Genomic DNA, 25,858 nt, shown 5'->3' on the forward strand with positions numbered 1-25,858 from the left:
CTCCATATTGTTTCAGACTATGGAACAATACTCTTCTCCAGACTGAGGGACTGACCACCTCAAAACTTCAAGGGTGATGGACTGATTACATCGTCTTCAAGTCTCTTCTGCTTCTATCAACTTTTCTGTATTCGACTGAAGAAGCCTACTGTGTAGGCGAAACGTTTCGAAATAAAGATACCTAACTGTTGCATATGTGTCTTACCTAACAACCTGTCGGTATTTTATACCATTTTATTGTTCACAACGTTTGTCTACTCTACTCGGTAACAAACTTCAATCTATTAAACCGAGTATAGGTTACTGGCCGTCTTCTTGTCACCAGTGCCGAGGTTGGGAGACTACTCTCTCCCGTCTCCACATTGGCCATACTCGTCTTACTCATGGATATCTCATGGAGAGGCGCCCTGCTCCTCTCTGTGAGAATTGTCGGGTTCCATTATCTGTCAGCCACATTCTGTTAGACTGCCCACTTTATCAGCGAGCACGCAGAATTTACCTCTAACGTCGTCTTCGCTCCGCTGCTCTCTCTTTACCTTCCCTTCTCGCTGATGGACCCACCTTTCATCCGGACACTCTCATTGACTTTTTGACAACTGACTTACTTCACAAACTCTGATGATACCTTCAGCCCTTTCTACCTCGATCTCTTGCTACCCTCTACCCTGCACTATCCCCTGCCCCGCTGTTTTCTGTAACCTACTGATGGCATTCCCCCCTTCTGCCGCCCAGTACCCTCGCTTCCTTTCCTACCCTGCAGCGCTGTATAGCCCTTGTGGCTTAGCGCTTCTTTTTGATTATAATAATAATAATAATAATAATAATAATAATCCGAGGAAAGGGAACGATAGCTATAATTTCTTGACGTTTCGCCAAACAGTGGCTTCATCAAGAAAAAAGAATGGTGAAGATTAGAGTCCGACGCAATTAGTCCCTCAGTCTGGAGTCGATGTAATCATAATCAGTCAATCTATCTTCATTGATGGACTGATAACATCGACTCCAGACTGAAGGACTGATTACCTTAAAACTCCTCCTGTTCTTCACCATTCTTCTTTGTTGATGAAGCCACTGTGTGGCGAAACGTTTCCACAGTAAATATACCCAAGTGTTGCATGTGTCTAATTTACCAACACGAAAGGGACTCACCTCGCCTGAAGGATACTCAGGAAGTGCCTCGTCTGTCTTGGGTCCGTCGTCCATCGCTCCCTGTAACACAAACAATACTTAATGAAATCTACAATATAAATATTGTTAAAACATTCATGAAAATATTGTGAAAATTGCAATTCAGTTTAGTAGAGCGCCGGATTAACACACACACACACACACACACACACACACACACACACACACACACACACACACACACACACACACACACTTCCTTGTTGACACATCACAACGTGACAATAAAATGAAGGTTAGATTTCATAGCAATCAGTGTCTAAATGCACCTTTAATATGCCTTGTGTTGACGCCCACGTTACATAAAAGATGAGGGAGAGAGAGGAACTAACTTTATGCCTTCATTAAGAAATAAACACAACGAGGATTCACTCAAAAAACTTTGAACTTATCCCCTGAAGGCAGCAGACACTGCTTGATCTAATTCAGAGTTATAAAGTATTCAAGTCTTTACGTTGAATATACTCAGAGTGAGACAAACTCAGTTTTTAAAGGGGTGGAAGGGTGAGCCATAGGAAGGTCTCGGTCAGAGGATCAAAATCCCCAGTTGCTGGTCATGTAACTAAAACCCGCGTCGGGAAACCCTTGTCCTGAGTCCTGACACACATTATACACATACACGTACTCACAAATGCAGTATGGCAAAACGAAATTATTATATTCATGGGAAATCGCTAAATCCACATGGGCCACACAGTTCCCAGGGAACTGGTAACCATTGAAGGCTTCTTTCATTACGGATTACGTAAACATTAGTCTTCAGAAATAACGAGCTACACAAAACGGGGCATCAATGTCAGGAAAACCGTGGCCTGGTGGCTAAAGTTCTTGCTGCACACGGCGAGTGTCAGTGTTCGATTCCCAACGCGGGTAGAAACATTGCGCGTGTTTCTTTACATCGGTTGTCTATGTTCACCCATCAGTAAAATGGGTACCTGGGTGTTGGTCGACTGGTGTGGCTCGAATCCCGAGACAAGGACCTTATTTGCCCGAAATGCTCTGCATAACAAAGGGTTTTCTATACAGTAGTATGTCACTGATGTCAGGTATGGTCTGTATACCTTGTACCTGTACTTGTAGTAAATAAAGATATTATCTTAAGCAGCGCCGCTCTCTGGCACTCAACATCAACACATTATAGAACACACACACACACACACACACACACACACACACACACACAAATGAAATGATGGAATATGTAACAACAAAATGCAAGGAGGCAGTGGAAAGGTTTATTCCCAAGGGCAACAGTAACAACGGGAAGATCAGAACGAGCCCCTGGTTTACCCGACGGTGTAAGGAGGCAAAAACAAAATGCAATAGAGAATGGAAAAAGTACAGAAGGCAGAGAACACAAGAAAATAGGGAGATCAGTCGCAGAGCCAGGAATGAGTACGCACAGGTAAGGAGGGAGGCCCAGCGACAGTATGAAAATGACATAGCATCGAGAATCAAGACTGACCCGAAACTGTTGTATAGCCACATCAGGAGGAAGACAACAGTCAAAGACCAGGTGATCAGATTAAGGACAGAAGGTGGAGAACTCACAAGAAATGATCAGGAGGTATGTGAGGAGCTGAACAGGAGATTTAAGGAAGTTTTCACAGTAGAGACAGGAAGGGCTGTGGGAAGACAGCACAGAAGGGAACATCAAGAGGGAATATACCAACAAGTGTTGGATGACATACGAACAACTGAGGAGGAGGTGAAGAAGCTCTTAAGTGACCTTGACACCTCAAAGGCGATGGGACCGGACAACATCTCCCCATGGGTCCTTAGAGAAGGAGCAGAGATGCTGTGTGTGCCTCTAACCACAATCTTCAACACATCCCTTGAAACTGGGCAACTACCTGAGAAATGGAAGACAGCTAATGTAGTCCCCATATTTAAGAAAGGAAACAGAAACGAGGCACTAAACTACAGACCTGTGTCTCTGACATGTATTGTGTGCAAAGTCATGGAGAAGATTATCAGGAGGAGAGTGGTCGAACACCTGGAAAGGAACAAGATTATAAATGAAAACCAGCATGGGTTCATGGAAGGCAAATCTTGTATCACAAACCTCCTGGAGTTTTATGACAAGGTAACAGAAGTAAGACACGAGAGAGAGGGGTGGGTAGATTGCGTTTTCCTAGACTGCAGGAAGGCCTTTGACACAGTTCCCCACAAGAGATTAGTGCAGAAGCTGGAGGATCAGGCGCACGTAAAAGGGAGGGCACTGCAATGGATAAGGGGATACCTGACAGGGAGGCAGCAACGAGTCATGGTACGTGAAGAGGTATGACAGTGGGCGCCTGTTACGAGCGGGGTCCCACAGGGGTCAGTTCTAGGACCAGTGCTATTTTTGATATATGTGAACGACATGATGGAAGGAATAGACTCTGAAGTGTCCCTGTTCGCAGATGACGTGAAGTTGATGAGAAGAATTAAATCGGACGAGGATGAGGCAGGACTGCAAAGAGACCTGGACAGGCTGGACATGTGGTCCAGCAACTGGCTTCTCGAATTCAATCCAGCCAAATGCAAAGTCATGAAGATTGGGGAGGGGCAAAGAAGACCACAGACAGAGTATAGGCTAGGTGGACAAAGACTACAGACCTCACTCAGGGAGAAAGACCTTGGGGTGCCCATAACACCGAGCACATCACCGGAGGCACATATCAACAAAATAACCGCTGCAGCATACGGGCGCCTGGCAAACCTGAGAATAGCGTTCCGATACCTTAATAAGGAATCGTTCAAGACACTGTACACTGTGTATGTTAGGCCCATACTGGAGTATGCAGCACCAGTCTGGAACCCACACCTGGTCAAGCACGTCAAGAAGTTAGAGAAAGTACAAAGGTTTGCAACAAGGCTAGTCCCAGAGCTCAAGGGAATGTCGTACGAGGAAAGGTTAAGGGAAATCGGACTGACGACACTGGAGGACAGAAGGGTCAGGGGAGACATGATAACGACATACAAGATACTGCGGGGAATAGACAAGGTGGACAGAGATAGGATGTTCCAGAGAGGGGACACAGGGACAAGGGGTCACAACTGGAAGCTGAAGACTCAGACGAGTCACAGGGACGTTAGGAAGTATTTCTTCAGTCATAGAGTTGTCAGCAAGTGGAATAGCCTAGCAAGTGAAGTAGTGGAGGCAGGAACCATACATAGTTTTAAGAAGTATGACAAAGCTCAGGAAGCAGAGAGAGAGAGGATCCAGTAGCGATCAGCGAAGAGGCGGGGCCAGGAGCTGAGTTTCGACCCCTGCAACCACAATTAGGTGAGTACAATTAGGTGAGTACACACACACACACACTTCCTTGTTGACACATCACAACGTGACAATAAAATGAAGCAATGAAAAGGTCAAACTAGTCCGTAACAGTTGTCCCCTAAGTACTGTATATAAATCTTTGTCTTTCTCTCCCTCTCTGTCTCTCTCCCCATCCCTCTCTCTCCGTCTCTGTCTCATAAGAACATAAGAAAGAAGGAACACTGCAACAGGCCTACTGGCCTATGCGAGGCAGTAGGCCTTTATATAATATATATATATGGTGTATGGTGTAGGAGGTAGGTTACTGAAAGCAGTGAAGAGTTTTTACGGGGATAGTGAGGCTCAAGTTAGAGTATGTAGGAAAGAGGGAAATTATTTCCCAATAAAAGTAGGCCTTAGACAAGGATGTGTGATGTCACCGTGGTTGTTTAATATATTTATAGATGGGGTTGTAAGAGAAGTAAATGCGAGGGTCTTGGCAAGAGGCGTGGAGTTAAAAGATAAAGAATCGCACAAAAAGTGGGAGTTGTCACAGTTGCTCTTTGCTGATGACACTGTGCTCTTGGGAGATTCTGAAGAGAAGTTGCAGAGATTGGTGGATGAATTTGGTAGGGTGTGCAAAAGAAGAAAATTGAAAGTGAATACAGGAAAGAGTAAGGTTATGTGGATAACAAAAAGATTAGGTGATGAAAGATTGGATATCAGATTGGAGGAAGAGAGTATGGAGGAGGTGAATGTATTCAGATATTTGGGAGTGTATGTGTCAGCGGATGGGTCTATGAAAGATGAGGTGAATCATAGAATTGATGAGGGGAAAAGAGTGAGTGGTGCACTTAGGAGTCTGTGGAGACAAAGAACTTTGTCCTTGGAGGCAAAGAGGGGAATGTATGAGAGTATAGTTTTACCAACGCTCTTATATGGGTGTGAAGCATGGGTGATGAATGTTGCAGCGAGGAGAAGGCTGGAGGCAGTGGAGATGTCATGTCTGAGAGCAATGTGTGGTGTGAATATAATGCAGAGAACTCGTAGTTTGGAAGTTAGGAGGAGGTGCGGGATTACCAAAACTGTTGTCCAGAGGGCTGAGGAAGGGTTGTTGAGGTGGTTCGGACATGTAGAGAGAATGGAGCGAAACAGAATAACTTCAAGAGTGTATCAGTCTGTAGTGGAAGGAAGGCGGGGTAGGGGTCGGCCTAGGAAAGGTTGGAGGGAGGGGGTAAAGGAGGTTTTGTGTGCGAGGGGCTTGGACTTCCAGCAGGCATGCGTGAGCGTGTTTGATAGGAGTGAATGGAGACAAATGGTTTTTAATACTTGACGTGCCGTTGGAGTGTGAGCAAAGTAACATTTATGAAGGGGTTCAGGGAAACCGGCAGGCCGGATTTGAGTCCTGGAGATGGGAAGTACAGTGCCTGCACTCTGAAGGAGGGGTGTTAATGTTGCAGTTTAAAAACTGTAGTGTAAAGCACCCTTCTGGCAAGACAGTGATGGAGTGAATGATGGTGAAAGTTTTTCTTTTTCGGGCCACCCTGCCTTGGTGGGAATCGGCCAGTGTGATAATAAAAATAAAAAAAATATATATATGTCGTGCCGAACAGGTAATACTTGCGATTTTGGCTTAAATAGTAACGCTTTTCTTGCCGAATAGGGCAGAGCGAGAATTTGTGTTTTCAGTAATATCGTACGTCATTCTGAACTTAACGAAAAAAATGTATTTGTTTCTTTTTTATTAAATTATTGTAAACTTATCTAAAATGCTAGTTGGATTAGGCTAAATTAAACTGCGCTTGTTATAATAAGGTTAGGTAAGTTTTCTAAGGCTCTTTTGGTACAAAATTACTAATATTTACATTAACATAAATAAAAAAATGTATCTCTAAATGCATATGAGAAAATTATAAAAAAGATTTAATTTTAAATGAGTTCTTGCTAATTGACCAACGTTACCTATTGGGCAACACACACACACATACACACACACACATACACACACATACACACACACACATACACACACATACACACACACATACACACACACATACACACACATACACACACACACATACACACACACATACACACACACATACACACACATACACACACACACACACACACACACACATACATACACACACACATACACACACACACATACACACACACACACACGCATACACACACACACACATTATATATATATATATATATATATATATATATATATATATATATATATGAAAGTATAGTAGTACCAACACTCTTATATGGATGTGAAGCTTGGGTGGTAAATGCAGCAGCGAGGAGACGGTTGGAGGCAGTGGAGATGTTCTGTCTAAGGGCAATGTGTGGTGTAAATATTATGCAGAAAATTCGGAGTGTGGAAATTAGGAGAAGGTATGGAGTTAATAAAAGCATTAGTCAGAGGGCAGAAGAGGGGTTGTTGAGGCGGTTTGGTCATTTAGAGAGAATGGATCAAAGTAGAATGACATGGAAAGCATATAAATCTATAGGGGAAGGAAGGAGGGGTAGGGGTCGTCCTCGAAAGGGTTGGAAAGAGGGGGTAAAGGAGGTTTTGTGGGCTAGGGGCTTGGACTTCCAGCAAGCGTGCATGAGCGTGTTAGATAGGAGTGAATGGAGGCGAATGATACTTGGGACCTGACGATCTGTTGGAGTGTGAGCAGGGTAATATTTAGTGAAGGGATTCAAGGAAACCGGTTATGTTCATATAGTCGGACTTGAGTCCTGGAAATGGGAAGTACAATGCCTGCACTTTAAAGGAGGGGTTTGGGATATTGGCAGTTTGGAGGGATATGTTGTGTATCTTTATACGTATATGCTTCTAAACTGTTGTATTCTGAGCACCTCTGCAAAAACAGTGATAATGTGTGAGTGAGGTGAAAGTGTTGAATGATGATGAAAGTATTTTCTTTTTGGGATTTTCTTTCTTGTTTTGGGTCACCCTGCCTCGGTGGGAGACGGCCGACGAAAGTAAAAGACTGGGCAGGCGATGCAAAATGCCACCAATAAAAAGTAGGGGCGCCATTGGTACACTAAGAGAAAACACCATAAGTGTCCGGGGCCCAAAACTGTTCAACAGCCTCCCATCAAGCATTAGGGGAATTGCCAATAAACCCCTGGCTGCCTTCAAGAGAGAGCTGGACAGATACCTAAAGTCGGTGCCGGATCAGCCAGGCTGTGGCTCGTACGTCGGACTGCGTGCGGCCAGCAGTAACAACCTAGTTGATCAGGCCCTGATCCATCGGGAGGCCTGGTCGTGGACCGGGCCGCGGAGGCGTTGATCCCCGGAATAACCTCCAGGTAACCTCCAGGTATATATATATATATTTTTTATTTTTATTATCACACCGGCCGATTCCCACCAAGGCAGGGTGGCCCGAAAAAGAAAAACTTTCACCATCATTCACTCCATCACTGTCTTGCCAGAAGGGTGCTTTACACTACAGTTTTTAAACTGCAACATTAACACCCCTCCTTCAGAGTGCAGGCACTGTACTTCCCATCTCCAGGACTCAAGTCCGGCCTGCCGGTTTCCCTGAATCCCTTCATAAATGTTACTTTGCTCACACTCCAACAGCACGTCAAGTATTAAAAACCATTTGTCTCCATTCACTCCTATCAAACACGCTCACGCATGCCTGCTGGAAGTCCAAGCCCCTCGCACACAAAACCTCCTTTACCCCCTCCCTCCAACCCTTCCTAGGCCGACCCCTACCCCGCCTTCCTTCCACTACAGACTGATATACTCTTGAAGTCATTCTGTTTCGCTCCATTCTCTCTACATGTCCGAACCACCTCAACAACCCTTCCTCAGCCCTCTGGACAACAGTTTTGGTAATCCCGCACCTCCTCCTAACTTCCAAACTACGAATTCTCTGCATTATATTCACACCACACATTGCTCTCAGACATGACATCTCCACTGCCTCCAGCCTTCTCCTCGCTGCAACATTCATCACCCACGCTTCACACCCATATAAGAGCGTTGGTAAAACTATACTCTCATACATTCCCCTCTTTGCCTCCAAGGACAAAGTTCTTTGTCTCCACAGACTCCTAAGTGCACCACTCACTCTTTTTCCCTCATCAATTCTATGATTCACCTCATCTTTCATAGACCCATCCGCTGACACGTCCACTCCCAAATATCTGAATACGTTCACCTCCTCCATACTCTCTCCCTCCAATCTGATATTCAATCTTTCATCACCTAATCTTTTTGTTATCCTCATAACCTTACTCTTTCCTGTATTCACCTTTAATTTTCTTCTTTTGCACACCCTACCAAATTCATCCACCAATCTCTGCAACTTCTCTTCAGAATCTCCCAAGAGCACAGTGTCATCAGCAAAGAGCAGCTGTGACAACTCCCACTTTGTGTGTGATTCTTTATCTTTTAACTCCACGCCTCTTGCCAAGACCCTCGCATTTACTTCTCTTACAACCCCATCTATAAATATATTAAACAACCACGGTGACATCACACATCCTTGTCTAAGGCCTACTTTTACTGGGAAAAAATTTCCCTCTTTCCTACATACTCTAACTTGAGCCTCACTATCCTCGTAAAAACTCTTCACTGCTTTCAGTAACCTACCTCCTACACCATACACTTGCAACATCTGCCACATTGCCCCCCTATCCACCCTGTCATACGCCTTTTCCAAATCCATAAATGCCACAAAGACCTCTTTAGCCTTATCTAAATACTGTTCACTTATATGTTTCACTGTAAACACCTGGTCCACACACCCCCTACCTTTCCTAAAGCCTCCTTGTTCATCTGCTATCCTATTCTCCGTCTTACTCTTAATTCTTTCAATTATAACTCTACCATACACTTTACCAGGTACACTCAACAGACTTATCCCCCTATAATTTTTGCACTCTCTTTTATCCCCTTTGCCTTTATACAAAGGAACTATGCATGCTCTCTGCCAATCCCTAGGTACCTTACCCTCTTCCATACATTTATTAAATAATTGCACCAACCACTCCAAAACTATATCCCCACCTGCTTTTAACATTTCTATCTTTATCCCATCAATCCCGGCTGCCTTACCCCCTTTCATTTTACCTACTGCCTCACGAACTTCCCCCACACTCACAACTGGCTCTTCCTCACTCCTACAAGATGTTATTCCTCCTTGCCCTATACACGAAATCACAGCTTCCCTATCTTCATCAACATTTAACAATTCCTCAAAATATTCCTTCCATCTTCCCAATACCTCTAACTCTCCATTTAATAACTCTCCTCTCCTATTTTTAACTGACAAATCCATTTGTTCTCTAGGCTTTCTTAACTTGTTAATCTCACTCCAAAACTTTTTCTTATTTTCAACAAAATTTGTTGATAACATCTCACCCACTCTCTCATTGCTCTCTTTTTACATTGCTTCACCACTCTCTTAACTTCTCTCTTTTTCTCCATATACTCTTCCCTCCTTGCATCACTTCTACTTTGTAAAAACTTCTCATATGCTAACTTTTTCTCCCTTACTACTCTCTTTACATCATCATTCCACCAATCGCTCCTCTTCCCTCCTGCACCCACTTTCCTGTAACCACAAACTTCTGCTGAACACTCTAACACTACATTTTTAAACCTACCCCATACCTCTTCGACCCCATTGCCTATGCTCTCATTAGCCCATCTATCCTCCAATAGCTGTTTATATCTTACCCTAACTGCCTCCTCTTTTAGTTTATAAACCTTCACCTCTCTCTTCCCTGATGCTTCTATTCTCCTTGTATCCCATCTACCTTTTACTCTCAGTGTAGCTACAACTAGAAAGTGATCTGATATATCTGTGGCCCCTCTATAAACATGTACATCCTGAAGTCTACTCAACAGTCTTTTATCTACCAATACATAATCCAACAAACTACTGTCATTTCGCCCTACATCATATCGTGTATACTTATTTATCCTCTTTTTCTTAAAATATGTATTACCTATAACTAAACCCCTTTCTATACAAAGTTCAATCAAAGGGCTCCCATTATCATTTACACCTGGCACCCCAAACTTACCTACCACACCCTCTCTAAAAGTTTCTCCTACTTTAGCATTCAAGTCCCCTACCACAATTACTCTCTCACTTGGTTCAAAGGCTCCTATACATTCACTTAACATCTCCCAAAATCTCTCTCTCTCCTCTGCATTCCTCTCTTCTCCAGGTGCATACACGCTTATTATGACCCACTTCTCGCATCCAACCTTTACTTTAATCCACATAATTCTTGAATTTACACATTCATATTCTCTTTTCTCCTTCCATAACTGATCATTTAACATTACTGCTACCCCTTCCTTTGCTCTAACTCTCTCAGATACTCCAGATTTAATCCCATTTATTTCCCCCCACTGAAACTCTCCTACCCCCTTCAGCTTTGTTTCGCTTAGGGCCAGGACATCCAACTTCTTTTCATTCATAACATCAGCAATCATCTGTTTCTTGTCATCCGCACTGCATCCACGCACATTTAAGCAACCCAGTTTTATAAAGTTTTTCTTCTTCTCTTTTTTAGTAATTGTATACAGGAGAAGGGGTTACTAGCCCATTGCTCCCGGCATTTTAGTCGCCTCATACGACACGCATGGCTTACGGAGGAAAGATTCTTTTCCACTTCCCCATGGACAATAGAAGAAATAAAAAAGAACAAGAGCTATTTAGAAAAAGGAGAAAAACCTAGATGTATGTATATATATATATGCATGTGCGTGTCTGTGAAGTGTGACCAAAGTGTAAGTAGGAGTAGCAAGATATCCCTGTTATCTTAGCGTGTTTATATATATATATATATATATATATATGCAAACTCACGATTAAGGTTACTCACCAGCTCACGGCAATTTCGTGATGGAGGACTGATAACAGACTGGGCTGAGGCTGCACCAACCTGTAAAAATGGAAATAGTAATATGAATAATAATGAAAGAAAATATTACATATTTTAAAGTATATGGAGAAGCATTAACGCTGTACGACACTGTGCACTGTTGAATATGTATATGAGAGGGTCATAGACTTGATAGTTCATTTACATAAAAGAAATATGTATTCGACATTGTCTCATAAATGAGTTCATCGTAGACGAACATTATCTCACAGCAGGAGTCGAACCTACATACAGTGCATCAGAGTGCCCAGTAATTTAGCCTCTGGCTGAGTGGCTAATGTACTGCGTGTTTTGATGCGGATCGTGCAACTTCGAATCCGAGAAATAATGTTTGTAAATAATGTCGCCCTTTTGCGAATTGTTAAGAATTGTTAATAATATTGTTAAGCATGCATAAGGGGGATTACCAATAGACCCCTGACTGTCTTCAAGCTGGCACTGGACAAACACCTAAAGTCAGTACCTGACCAGCCGGGCTGTGGCTCGTACGTTGGATTGCGTGCAGCCAGCAGTAACAGCCTGGTTGATCAGGCTCTGATCCACCAGAAGGCCTGGTTACAGACCGGGCAGCTGGGGCGTTGACCCCCGAAACTCTCTCCAGGTAAACTCCAATATATATGTGTATATATATATATATATATATATATATATATATATATATATATATATATATATATATATATATATATATACATACAATACAGTGGGTGCAGGAGGGAAGAGGAGCGATTGGTGGAATGATGATGTAAAGAGAGTAGTAAGGGAGAAAAAGTTAGCATATGAGAAGTTTTTACAAAGTAGAAGTGATGCAAGGAGGGAAGAGTATATGGAGAAAAAGAGAGAAGTTAAGAGAGTGGTGAAGCAATGTAAAAAGAGAGCAAATGAGAGAGTGGGTGAGATGTTATCAACAAATTTTGTTGAAAATAAGAAAAAGTTTTGGAATGAGATTAACAAGTTAAGAAAGCCTAGAGAACAAATGGATTTGTCAGTTAAAAATAGGAGAGGAGAGTTATTAAATGGAGAGTTAGAGGTATTGGGAAGATGGAGGGAATATTTTGAGGAATTGTTAAATGTTGATGAAGATAGGGAAGCTGTGATTTCGTGTATAGGGCAAGGAGGAATAACATCTTGTAGGAGTGAGGAAGAGCCAGTTGTGAGTGTGGGGGAAGTTCGTGAGGCAGTAGGTAAAATGAAAGGGGGTAAGGCAGCCGGGATTGATGGGATAAAGATAGAAATGTTAAAAGCAGGTGGGGATATAGTTTTGGAGTGGTTGGTGCAATTATTTAATAAATGTATGGAAGAGGGTAAGGTACCTAGGGATTGGCAGAGAGCATGCATAGTTCCTTTGTATAAAGGCAAAGGGGACAAAAGAGAGTGCAAAAATTATAGGGGGATAAGTCTGTTGAGTGTACCTGGTAAAGTGTATGGTAGAGTTATAATTGAAAGAATTAAGAGTAAGACGGAGAATAGGATAGCAGATGAACAAGGAGGCTTTAGGAAAGGTAGTGGGTGTGTGGACCAGGTGTTTACAGTGAAACATATAAGTGAACAGTATTTAGATAAGGCTAAAGAGGTCTTTGTGGCATTTATGGATTTGGAAAAGGCGTATGACAGGGTGGATAGGGGGGCAATGTGGCAGATGTTGCAAGTGTATGGTGTAGGAGGTAGGTTACTGAAAGCAGTGAAGAGTTTTTACGAGGATAGTGAGGCTCAAGTTAGAGTATGTAGGAAAGAGGGAAATTATTTCCCAGTAAAAGTAGGCCTTAGACAAGGATGTGTGATGTCACCGTGGTTGTTTAATATATTTATAGATGGGGTTGTAAGAGAAGTAAATGCGAGGGTCTTGGCAAGAGGCGTGGAGTTAAAAGATAAAGAATCACACACAAAGTGGGAGTTGTCACAGCTGCTCTTTGCTGATGACACTGTGCTCTTGGGAGATTCTGAAGAGAAGTTGCAGAGATTGGTGGATGAATTTGGTAGGGTGTGCAAAAGAAGAAAATTAAAGGTGAATACAGGAAAGAGTAAGGTTATGAGGATAACAAAAAGATTAGGTGATGAAAGATTGAATATCAGATTGGAGGGAGAGAGTATGGAGGAGGTGAACGTATTCAGATATTTGGGAGTGGACGTGTCAGCGGATGGGTCTATGAAAGATGAGGTGAATCATAGAATTGATGAGGGAAAAAGAGTGAGTGGTGCACTTAGGAGTCTGTGGAGACAAAGAACTTTGTCCTTGGAGGCAAAGAGGGGAATGTATGAGAGTATAGTTTTACCAACGCTCTTATATGGGTGTGAAGCGTGGGTGATGAATGTTGCAGCGAGGAGAAGGCTGGAGGCAGTGGAGATGTCGTGTCTGAGGGCAATGTGTGGTGTGAATATAATGCAGAGAATTCGTAGTTTGGAAGTTAGGAGGAGGTGCGGGATTACCAAAACTGTTGTCCAGAGGGCTGAGGAAGGGTTGTTGAGGTGGTTCGGACATGTAGAGAGAATGGAGCGAAACAGAATGACTTCAAGAGTGTATCAGTCTGTAGTGGAAGGAAGGCGGGGTAGGGGTCGGCCTAGGAAGGGTTGGAGGGAGGGGGTAAAGGAGGTTTTGTGTGCGAGGGGCTTGGACTTCCAGCAGGCATGCGTGAGCGTGTTTGATAGGAGTGAATGGAGACAAATGGTTTTTAATACTTGACGTGCTGTTGGAGTGTGAGCAAAGTAACATTTATGAAGGGATTCAGGGAAACCGGCAGGCCGGACTTGAGTCCTGGAGATGGGAAGTACAGTGCCTGCACTCTGAAGGAGGGGTGTTAATGTTGCAGTTTAAAAACTGTAGTGTAAAGCACCCTTCTGGCAAGACAGTGATGGAGTGAATGATGGTGAAAGTTTTTCTTTTTCGGGCCACCCTGCCTTGGTGGGAATCGGCCAGTGTGATAATAAAAAAAATAATACATACAATATATTATACAAAATAAGCACGGGGGTAAATTCAATAATAGCTTTAAGCCTTTCGTGTTGCAATCAGCAAATCAGGAGCTTGCAATATTGCAGAAAAGAGGAGATCCAAGCAGATACGATCACAGGGAACGCCTATGATCGTCTATACTGTGTTATATATTCTATAATATACATTACTTTTGTTTATGCAATGCTGCTGCTATGGGCGCACATCAGGAGAGGTATACCCTTGAGAATATATACAACGTGTCGCTTGAACATACCAAATTTCGTAGCGTATTATCCTTCATAATTTAGGTAAGTGGGAGACGGTGATCAAAGGCAAAATATGAAATTGTTATAAAATATAATGAGGAATTTGTTGCGTAGTAAAATCTTGACAAAAATCAAATTTACCGATATTCGTTTTCAAGACCAGATGATTTAACGTAAACTTGGTAATCAGTGCCCCTAAAAAATATACTTTTGAGCAAAATGGCACTTTAAGATGATATTTCTATGCTCAGAGAGAGGGGAAAAATATAAAGTTCATTTTCTTGATGACCGTGACGGGTGCAGGAAAAGTTCCAGTAATTACTACTAAAAGAATCTCAAATTCTCTTCTTGCAAAATGGAATTTGTGTTGATCTCAGCAAAATGGAAGGAAAAACGATTAGGGCGATTTTTTTTTTTACTGAGTTTTTAAATAAACTTTCTCAAATAATTACGAATTGCTAGACACTGTTATTACTGAAAAAAAAACCTACGCCAAGCCGAACATGGAAATATTTTGCGTTTTATTAAAAAAACTTGTTTATTCGTGAGAAGCGTAAAATAAACATCTATATTTAGTCTGGAGACGTCAAAAGTTAGGTTATGTTAGATAAGATTTATCAGGAAACAGGACAAGTGTTTTCTGACGCGGGTCTTAGTTCTGTGATAACCCACAGCTGGAGCTCTTGGTCATCAGACCGAGCCCTTCAGCTGGCTTACCCCTCCACCCCTTTAAAAATTAAGGTTATAACTACAAAACCTCTTCAAGGGGGGCTCCTTGGCGTGGTGAAGAGGCTCTTGGTCCGAGGAATTAGACCTATCGGTCTTCTTCCTCAGACCGAACCTAATTACCCCCCAATCTCCCCTCCCCTATCCCATCCTCCCCATCCTCCCCTTTTTCCTTTCCTCCTCCTCCTCCCCACTCCTCCCTTTTGCCCTTCCTCTTTTTGTCCTTTGGGATTTCTCCCACAGGCACACTAGTTCCTAGGTAGAGGAAAGGACACCGGGGTCGATCCCATTCCGTTGAGGTTTCTTGGCGGTGGCGTAGTTTGCCGTGGAATCTGGATTGCCTAGGGATGTCCCGATCCCTCTCCGGTATCCCGGAGTAGCTTTGGGTGTCTTTTGGGCGACGGGTGTATCTCTGGAAGCCACCTTTCGGATTCCGGGGGTGGTGGCTGAAGGAGGTATGCTTTGTGGCGGATATCCGGCCGCCCTCTCTTTTGTCCACCGAGGTAGCTCGGCAGATGTGAGGTTGCTATCCCAGATTGCTGGTTTACTGGCATGAAGGGTAGGGTATGGCACGGGTTCCATGCTGCATCTGCGCTACTAGCGGTGTCGAGTCCTCTTGGGCGCGGAGGGAGATTTCTGGCCCTTTCATTCCTCCTAGGAACTATCCCTCCCCGGTCCCCCCTTTTTTTTTCTTTTTTTTATTTTTATTTTCTTTTCTTCTTTCTTTTTTTTCTTAAAAACAAAAAGAAAGAAGTAACCTAACCATGGCAGCCCTAGTCCATGAACCTGGTACCCCCGGGCCCCTTCTTGATACCGCACCCCGTTCTGACCCCGCCTCGTCTTTGGACCACTCTTCAGACATTCCTCATGCCTCTGTACCTATTGCCGGTGCTGCTTCCTCACCTGCTTCAGGTACTGAGGCCTCGACTGACTCCTTCGATTTATCAGACCTTCGCTCTCCTCTGACTATGCTTCCGGCCTCTCCCTCTACGGTGCGGCAATTTTCAAATCGCCGACCCGTTCCACGTCGGACCAACTCTGGTCCCACGCCTAAACGTCAACGACAATTACCTGCTGATGATACTTCTCCACCTTCACCTTCTCGTTCTTCTCAGAAAAGATCGACACGTCCTTCACTACCTTTCCACGCTCAGTTTCAGACTGAACAGTGGACTAAATTCTTCACTTTACGACCAACTTCCTCTACTGCCTATCTTTCTGACCATAGTATTGGCAAGGCACTCCTACGCCATGTTGGTAAAGATATTTCTTTTCATGCTCTTAAGAGCGGTACGCGCATCATTACCGTACAGAATGCTACCCAGGCTCGTGAGCTCTCTCGTCTTTCCCATATAGATACTGTTCCTGTCGCCCTTGAAAAACATCATTCCCTCAATTCTTGTAGTGGTACCGTTATTCTGCCCCATACCATAGTTCAACAAAATTTCCAGACATGTGGCACCGACATTCTAGAACAGCTGGAACTCCAAGATCTCCCAATCCTCAAGGTAGACACTTACGTTCTTCCTGCCCGTGGGCGGAGACGATACCCTAGCAATGTGGCTCGTTTAACTTTTGACAGCCGAGAACTCCCATCCTCAGTTTATATAGCAGGACATCGGTTACAAGTTCGAAAGGTGATCCCTACACCACAACAGTGTAGAAATTGCTGGCGATTTGGCCATCCAGCGAAATATTGCAGATCTATCGCCGAATGCCCAGTCTGTGGTGCCGATGACCATTCTAATACGTCTTGCAATCGATCTCCCTCTTGCCTTAACTGTCATGAGGCTCACCCTTCGTACTCTCGCCGTTGTCAGGTCTATTTAAACGAGCGGGAAATCCGTTACCTCAAAGAGACAGAAGGTCTCCCTTATGCCATGGCAGTTTCTCATCTCCGCCTCCAAGGGAGACTCCCACGTGTTTCTTATTCCCGTGTTTCAAAACGTCCCCCCACTTCTGGTATCCCATCTTCTACACCCACCTCTGTGGTTACCTCTCCCATAATCACTCCTGTATCTAATCCTTTTGCTGTCCTCGGCTCAGACGTCCCTACTTCAACGCCTCAGTCTAATCTCGCTTCTTCGAGTTCTCTCTTACAAGCCTCAGTATCGACGAGACCTCGTACGACACCTCTTCCCAATCGTCCCTCTACTTCTCAAAAGTCAAAAAAAGGTCCGGTAACACCTCCTACCCATCTTCCACCTCCTCATTTTACCCTCCCTGTCTCTGTCCCTAGTTCTTCCCCTCTCACTGGCTCAGTTACAAGTGCAGAGGTTCACCCTCCTCCTCGTAATGTACCTTCCTCCCCTGTTCCCTCCCAAGTTTCTTCCTCTTCTGCCACCTCCCAGGTTCCTGTCTCTTCTGTCCCCTGCCACGCTTCTCCAGTTCCCTCCACCCTTTCGCCCCCCCCTACCTTGGTACAGTCCAATACAGTTCCAATCTTTACTCATCCTCCCCCTACCATTCCCAATATTGTCTCCCATACGACATCTCTGAATTCCGAAACACTTGAAGCAATCTCTGAATATATTGCAGAGACCAAACCATCAATGGACACTGATCCACCTTCCGCTCTTTCTCTCTCCTCTGCTCCATCTGCGCAACTCCTTTCTTCACAGCGCACCGTTCCTTCGCTGCTTGAACATTTTCCACTGCCTCCGCATGTGGACTTTTCTAACCCTCCTAGTCCGTAGGAACCCTTACCTGCGGATTTCAAGTATCTTTATCATTGCCAATCATGGCCTTTTTACAGTGGAATATACGTGGCCTCAGGGGTAATCGGGGTGAGCTTCAGATGTTACTCTCCCAGTTTGCCCCTGTTGGTGTTTGCTTACAGGAACCAAAATTACACTCTGCTGTTATTTCTCACATCTCAGGCTATAATTTATTGTATTCTTCAGATCCTTTTCCTGATGGGACCTTTAATGAAAGTGCCCTTCTTCTCCGCACTGATATTCCGTACCATCAGCTATTTGTTCATACTTCGCTGCATTACACAGCAGCCCGTATCCACTTACATAGGTGGTATACGCTCTGTTCTTTATATCTCTCTCCTTCTCGGGCATTATCTATTCCGGATTTTGCCTTCCTTGTTTCGTCATTACCGCCACCGATTCTGTTACTTGGTGATTTTAATGCCCACCATTTCTTCTGGGGAGGGTCTCACTGTGATTCCCGAGGAATTCAGTTAGAGGCTTTTCTTGCCACCCACCCCCTCCATGTTTTAAATACAGGTACTCACACCCATTTTGATCCTCGGACTCATACTCTCTCTTGCATCGATCTCTCAGTTTGCTCTTCCTCCACCGCATTAGACTTTACTTGGTCTGTTCTCCCGGACTTACATGACAGTGATCATTTCCCAATCATTCTTACTTCCCCTTCATATTCGCCACCTCTTCGCACCCCACGCTGGCAATTTAATCGGGCAAATTGGAACCTTTACTCACACCTGACTGTTTTTAAAGAGGTTCCTTCTTCGTCCTCCATCGATGAGCTTTTACACCTCTTCTCGTCCTCCGTTTTCACTGCAGCTTCTCATTCTATACCCCAAACTTCGGGCAGGCATTCTCAGAAATGCGTGCCTTGGTGGTCTCCTGCTTGTGCTCGTGCAGTACGTTTGAAACGCGCTGCATGGGGCAGGTACCGGTACAATAGAACCACAGAGCGACTCCTTGATTTTAAACAGAAGCGTGCGATCGCTCGCCGTGTCATCCGTGACGCTAAACGCACTTGCTGGCGAGATTATGTCTCCACCATCACCTCTGCTTCCTCTATGAGTGCAGTCTGGAAAAAAGTACGAAAACTGAGTGGTAAATATTCTCCTGACCCGGCTCCTGTTCTGCGGGTTGCCGGTGTTGATATAGCAAACCCACTAGATGTTGCCAATGAAATTGGCAATCATCTGGTCCGTATTTCTCAGGGACTCCATCTATGCCCCTCATTTCTTTCCTCAAAGTCTGCCAGAGAGTTAGCACCCTTGGACTTTTCTTCTCTCAGAGAAGAACAGTATAATGTGCCTTTTACACTTCAAGAACTGGAGGCAACACTCTCAGCTTGTCGATCATCGGCAGCTGGGCCCGACGACATTCATATTCGTATGCTACAACATTTACATCAGTCAGCCCTTGCAGTCCTATTACGCCTTTACAATCTTATTTGGTCACAAGGAGTTCTTCCACAGCTGTGGAAATCTGCCATTGTTCTCCCTTTCCGCAAACCAGGCACTACGGGACATGAAACCTCCCACTATCGTCCCATTGCTCTTACCAGTGCAGTTTGCAAAGTAATGGAACGTCTAGTAAATAGACGTTTAGTGTGGTATTTAGAGACACACAACAGTCTCTCCACTCGTCAATATGGCTTTCGTAAGGGACGTTCTACCATAGACCCCTTACTGCGCTTGGATACGTATGTTCGTAATGCCTTTGCGAATAACCACTCAGTTATTGCCATATTTTTTGACCTTGAGAAGGCATATGACACAACTTGGAGGTATAATATTTTAGCCCAAGCCCACTCCTTAGGCCTTCGAGGCAATCTACCATCCTTCCTTAAGAACTTTTTAACTGACAGGCATTTCCGTGTTCGGGTTAATAATGTGCTCTCCCCGGACTTTATCCAAGCTGAAGGTGTCCCCCAGGGATGTGTTCTGAGCACAACACTTTTTCTCCTTGCTATTAATGATTTGGCCTCTAGTCTTCCATCAAATATTTGGTCATCACTCTATGTTGATGACTTCGCTATTGCCTGTGCAGGCGCTGACTGTCACCTCCTTACAGTTTCTCTCCAGCATGCAGTCGACCGTGTGTCCAATTGGGCCACCACACATGGGTTTAAATTTTCCAGCACTAAAACCCACCAAATCACTTTCACTAGACGCTCTGTCATCTCTAATCATCCTTTGTACCTCTATGGCTCACGTATCCCTGAACGTGATACAGTCAAGTTTCTGGGCCTCCTCTTTGATCGTAGGTTATCCTGGAAACCTCACATTACCTCTCTGAAGGCAACTTGTCACAGCCGGCTGAACCTTCTTAAAACCCTTGCTCATCTTTCGTGGGGAGCTGATCGTCGAACCCTCCTTCACCTACATTCCACCCTTATTTTATCGAAACTTGATTATGGTGACCAGATCTATTCAGCGGCATCTCCTGCTACTCTCTCTAGCCTTAACCCCATTCATCACCAAGGATTACGTTTATGCCTTGGTGCTTTTCGCTCTTCCCCTGTCGAAAGCCTCTATGCAGAAGCGAACGTTCCATCCTTATCCGATCGCCGTGATGCCCATTGCCTGCGCTACTATGTACGCTCTCATGATCTCCGCAATCCTTCCATTTATAGAATGGTCACTGATATTAGTAGACATTCTTTATTTGTTCGCCGCCCCTGCTTACTCCGTCCCTTCTCTCTTCGCCTTCATTCGCTCTTGTCTTCTCTTCAACTACCACCTTTCTATGTACATGTAGCATCTCACTTTTCCCTACCCCCCTGGGAAGTTCCAGCTGTTCGAGTCTGTTCTTTCTCCCTCCCTTGCTCGAAAGCCCAACTGTCTACGGTCGCTTCCCGCTCTCTTTTTCTTGACCACTTTCACTCTCATTCTCATGCCATTGCTGTGTACACAGATGGCTCTAAGTCTTCTGACGGCGTAGGATTCGCAGCAGTGTTTCCGGACAGCGTCGTACAAGGGCATTTACTATCTTCAGCTAGTATTTTTACTGCTGAATTATATGCCATCCTTACAGCACTTATCCGTATTGCATCTATGCCTGTGTCATCATTTGTGGTTGTCTCAGACTCCCTTAGTGCTTTACAGGCTATACAAAAATTTGATACACCTCACCCCTTAGTCCTCCGTATCCAACTTTGGCTACGCCGCATCTTTACTAAGCATAAAGATATTGTTTTTTGTTGGGTCCCTGGTCATGTTGACGTACAGGGCAATGAACAGGCAGACACTGCTGCGCGGTCAGCAGTACATGACCTACCAGTTTCTTATAGAGGTATTCCATGTACGGACTATTTTGCTGTAATATCTTCCCACCTTCACACCCGTTGGCAACAACGTTGGTCTACTATGCTCGGCAACAAACTTCAGTCTATTAAACCGAGTATAGGTTACTGGCCGTCTTCTTATCACCAGTGTCGAGGTTGGGAGACTACTCTCTCCCGTCTTCGCATTGGCCATACTCGTCTTACTCATGGATATCTCATGGAGAGGCGTCTTGCTCCTCTCTGTGAGAATTGCCAAGCTCCATTATCAGTCAGCCACATTCTGTTGGACTGCCCACTTTATCAACGAGCACGCAGAATTTACCTCTGTCGTCGTCTTCGCCCCGCTGCTCTCTCTTTGCCTTCCCTTCTCGCTGATGGACCCACCTTTCATCCGGACTCTCTCATTGACTTTTTGACAACGACTGACTTACTTCACAAATTCTGATACTTTCAGCCCTTTCTACTTGTATCTCTTGCTACCCTCTACCCCCGTACTATCCCCTGCCCCGCTGTTTTCTGTAACCTGCTGATCATCCCCCCTCCCTTCTGCCATCCAATTCCCTTGCTTCCTTCCCTACCCTGCAGCGCTGTATAGCCCTTGTGGCTTAGCGCTTCTTTTTGATTATAATAATAATAATAACTACAAAAGGGTATGTGTCAGAACTCTCTTAAGTTAACCCGAATGTTCGCCTCTCTTCCGTATGAGAGAAAACCGTTATTTTATTTACGCGAAGCGGTAAACCCGTGAAGATCATTCAGCTCAAAGAATGATGGAGGCTCGATCCTAAGTCAGCTAATAGAAAGGAACATAAGCAGCTGTGAAGAATGAAACCACTGACTGGCGAAACGTTTCCTCAATAAAGATTCCGGAATGTTACACAAGTGTCTCATTCTTAAATGATCAAGAGGAGGTTTAACAAGAGGTAAGGATTTGAGCATCCCGCAGGCATGCGTGTTGAGCATCCCGCAGGCATGCGTGTTGAGCATCCCGCAGGCATGCGTGTTGAGCATCCCGCAGGCATGCGTGTTGAGCGCAGAAACGTGGTTAATGGTATATGACGTGCTGTTCGTGGAGTTCATTACCCTTGTAACTTGTTCAATTATCAAAACTTTGGGGCCCAGTCCCTGGACCCATTATGTACCTCTGTAATCTTTTGACTACCACCCACAGGATGGGTATGGGGCCCATAATTGATATTAAACTAACTGATGTGTTGGAGTGTGAACAAGATAGATGAAGGGATTCAGGGAAAGTGTTTATCTGAATTTGTATACTGGAGGTGGAAAGTATACTCAGGTGGGAAGTACACTCAGGTGGGAAGTACACTCAGGTGGGAAGTACACTCAGGTGGGAAGTACTCAGGTGGGAAGTACACTCAGGTGGGAAGTACACTCAGGTGGGAAGTACACTCAGGTGGGAAGTGTACTCAGGTGGAAAGTGTACTCAGGTGGGAAGTACACTCACGTGGGAAGTACACTCAGGTGGGAAGTATACTCAGGTGGGAAGTACACTCAGGTGGGAAGTACACTCAGGTGGGAAGTACTCAGGTGGGAAGTACACTCACGTGGGAAGTATACTCAGGTGGGAAGTACACTCAGGTGGGAAGTACACTCAGGTGGGAAGTGTACTCAGGTGGGAAGTGTACTCAGGTGGGAAGTATACTCAGGTGGGAAGTATACTCAGGTGGGAAGTACACTCAGGTGGGAAGTACACTCAGGTGGGAAGTACACTCAGGTGGGAAGTACACTCAGGTGGGAAGTACACTCAGGTGGGAAGTGTACTCAGGTGGGAAGTCCACTCAGGTGGGAAGTCCACTCAGGTGGGAAGTCCACTCAGGTGGGAAGTACACTCAGGTGGGAAGTACACTCAGGTGGGAAGTACACTCAGGTGGGAAGTGTACTCAGGTGGGAAGTCCACTCAGGTGGGAAGTACACTCAGGTTGAGTTGCTCCGGTTTAGTGGGTCATTGACATTGTGGTATCTGTGTAGTTCTGGGAAGACAGCAACTGACTTATTAACAGTAAATGTTTCTTCCTCTGGGCTAAGATACCTTGTTGGGAAACAGCCGAGTTGTTACCTTTCTCACAAGCTTTTTACATTCAAGCATAATACTAAGTTATCCAGTAACTTGGACGAGAAATACGTTTATGAAAGTTTGGAGCTGACACTAAGTTTAATTCTACCTTCCTTTGCTTTACGTAATTATTATATTTAGAGTACAAATTCCAAAAATCTATATTGTGGTCGCAGTGACGTGCACGCAGGAACACATTTAGAGTACAAATTCCAAAAATCTATATTGTGGTCGCAGTGACGTGCACGCAGGAACACATTTAGAGTACAAATTCCAAAAATCTATATTGTGGTCGCAGTGACGTGCACGCAGGAACACATTTAGAGTACAAATTCCAAAAATCTATATTGTGGTCGCAGTGACGTGCACGCAGGAACACATTTAGAGTACAAATTCCAAAAATCTATATTGTGGTCGCAGTGACGTGAACACAAGAACACATCACTTCCTTCATTCCTTCATTATCTATTCTAACATGTGCTTATACACGATGTTATTCAAACTTTTGCCTATTTTTTTTTCACACGTTCCTGACCCTAATCGCAGAGAGGAAAGCACACTGCTTTTCTCAGCATTATTCTTGATTTATCTTTTGACCTCTAATCTATTGGTGTTATTGTATCAGTAAGCTGCATCAATCTCATCTCTCTAACAAATGGGTGTTAGTCGACTGGTGTGGGTCGCATCTTGGGACAAAATTGACCTAATTGGCCCGAAATACTCTGCATAATAAGCGGCTTTCAGTAAAGTAGCATGTTATTGATGTCAACTATGGTCTGTATACTTTGTACATGTACTTGTAGAAATAAAGAAGATATTATATTACAGCTTCCCATAATAGGTTACAACGAAGTATTTACTGAATTATTCACATAGGAGTCTAAAGTGCATAAAAATATTTTCCGGCAGCAAAATAAGCTATTAACTCAAGTTTAAGTTGTGATAAGCAACTAAGTGAATAAACAGAACGGTAGAGCGTCGGACCGCCCACCCGTCTGTATATTCATAGGCTGCTAAATTAATTTGCTGTTGGTAATGCTGATCTCTGAAAATAGTGCATATTTTATCTATAAAAATTAAATGGCTCTCTCACACACACGTAGACGATATTACAAATATTTCCACTTGCTGGCCATGACGTGAATTTGTGAATATTAAAAAAGATTTTATTTACCCAAGAAGATCTGAAAATATTGTCATTCTGAACAAACGGAAAAGTCATCCTCTACATATATATATTTGATCAGGAAGTAAAATCAATGTTAATAATTAGGATTCAAAGTATTTAAAAAAAAATAAAAAGGATTAGGCCCAGTGGATTTCCCACTGCACTACCGTAAATCTGCCAGTAAAAGAAAATTATCCTTAGTAAGAAATATAGTGACTTGCTTGAAGAAATATAGTTTCTTTGACTTTAATTCTGGTGGAGAATTAACGCCACAGCTGACACATCATTACCATCTCGTCAAGTTAGTTATTCAGTTGTATGTGAAGTGTAAAAAAATCTGATACCAAGATACTCACAGCCAGAAGAAGGATGAAAGTATTCATCGTGGAGTGTGTTGATGATGATGGGCAGCAAGGAAGACAGAGAACCAAGGGTCCTTGCTATGGTTTATATACCATGCTGCTACACGGGATGCCACACACCCCCTTCCTGTTCATCTGGATTACTTACTGACGAAAATGATGAGAAGGCACAAGTAGAGCAGTTTTGAGGCGATGTTTCGCTCAGTGTAGTGCTTTATCTTGCCATGGATTGATCAAACTCTTCACAGGCGAAACGTTATTAATAATACTAAAGCTAGATCCGAAACGTCTCCCTTCTTCGCTTCCTGTTTCTGTATCGTGTTCTTGCACAACTGTCACTGCTCTGTAACAAGCTGACGTGTGTAGCGTTAAAAAACATTTATTTTTTATTAGCTATGCACTGTTTCATATTCCCCAAAAAACATTTTTTTTGGCTGTACTGTTTTGCATTAACAAAGAAGAAATTCTCTCTACTCAGTCTAGGAATTTACAGATTTATTCTCGTAAAATATTCACGTGAATTTCGGATTTGAAAACAAAAATGGAAAAATGGAAGAGACGGAAAATGTTCCTCTGGTGTCAGGAGAAAAAAAAAATCACCCACTATGAAAAAAAAGCCAATCATTCTCACTTCCAAAACAACTAAAGAATTTATAATTATTAGGAATTCGTTATTTATACCGAAATTTTTATTTTTTTAATACAACATACAGGTGCATAAAATATTTTGAAAATTTATATTATATATATATATATATATATATATATATATATATATATATATATATATATATATATATATATATATATATATATATATATATATATATATATTTTCTCCTAATATTGGGTGTCTTCATGCTGGTGGAGGGCTTTTAATCCAAGAAACTGGAGCTAATCTCACTTTCCTTGTGTCAAACGTTATCTCCTTTCATCCTCCAGGTACTGTATAGCCC

The 25,858-nt window shown here is 43.6% G+C and overlaps 1 protein-coding gene across 1 annotated transcript in view; it reads right to left on the reverse strand.

The window, feature by feature from the left end:
* LOC128698923 (uncharacterized) overlaps positions 1–24,990 on the reverse strand; it is a 34,840-nt gene extending 9,850 nt beyond the window's left edge. The window contains exons 1-3 of the mRNA XM_053791334.2: positions 24,897–24,990; positions 11,318–11,377; positions 1,150–1,209 (exon numbers count right to left, since the gene is read on the reverse strand). Of these exons, the coding sequence (XP_053647309.1) occupies positions 1,150–1,209; positions 11,318–11,377; positions 24,897–24,923 (147 nt within the window). The 5' untranslated portion in view covers positions 24,924–24,990. The remainder of the gene's footprint in view (positions 1–1,149; positions 1,210–11,317; positions 11,378–24,896) is intronic.
* Positions 24,991–25,858: the final 868 nt, after the last annotated feature.

This window comes from Cherax quadricarinatus, chromosome 55, assembly GCF_038502225.1.
Source record: "Cherax quadricarinatus isolate ZL_2023a chromosome 55, ASM3850222v1, whole genome shotgun sequence".
In the NCBI taxonomy this organism is placed as follows: Eukaryota; Metazoa; Arthropoda; class Malacostraca; order Decapoda; family Parastacidae; genus Cherax; species Cherax quadricarinatus.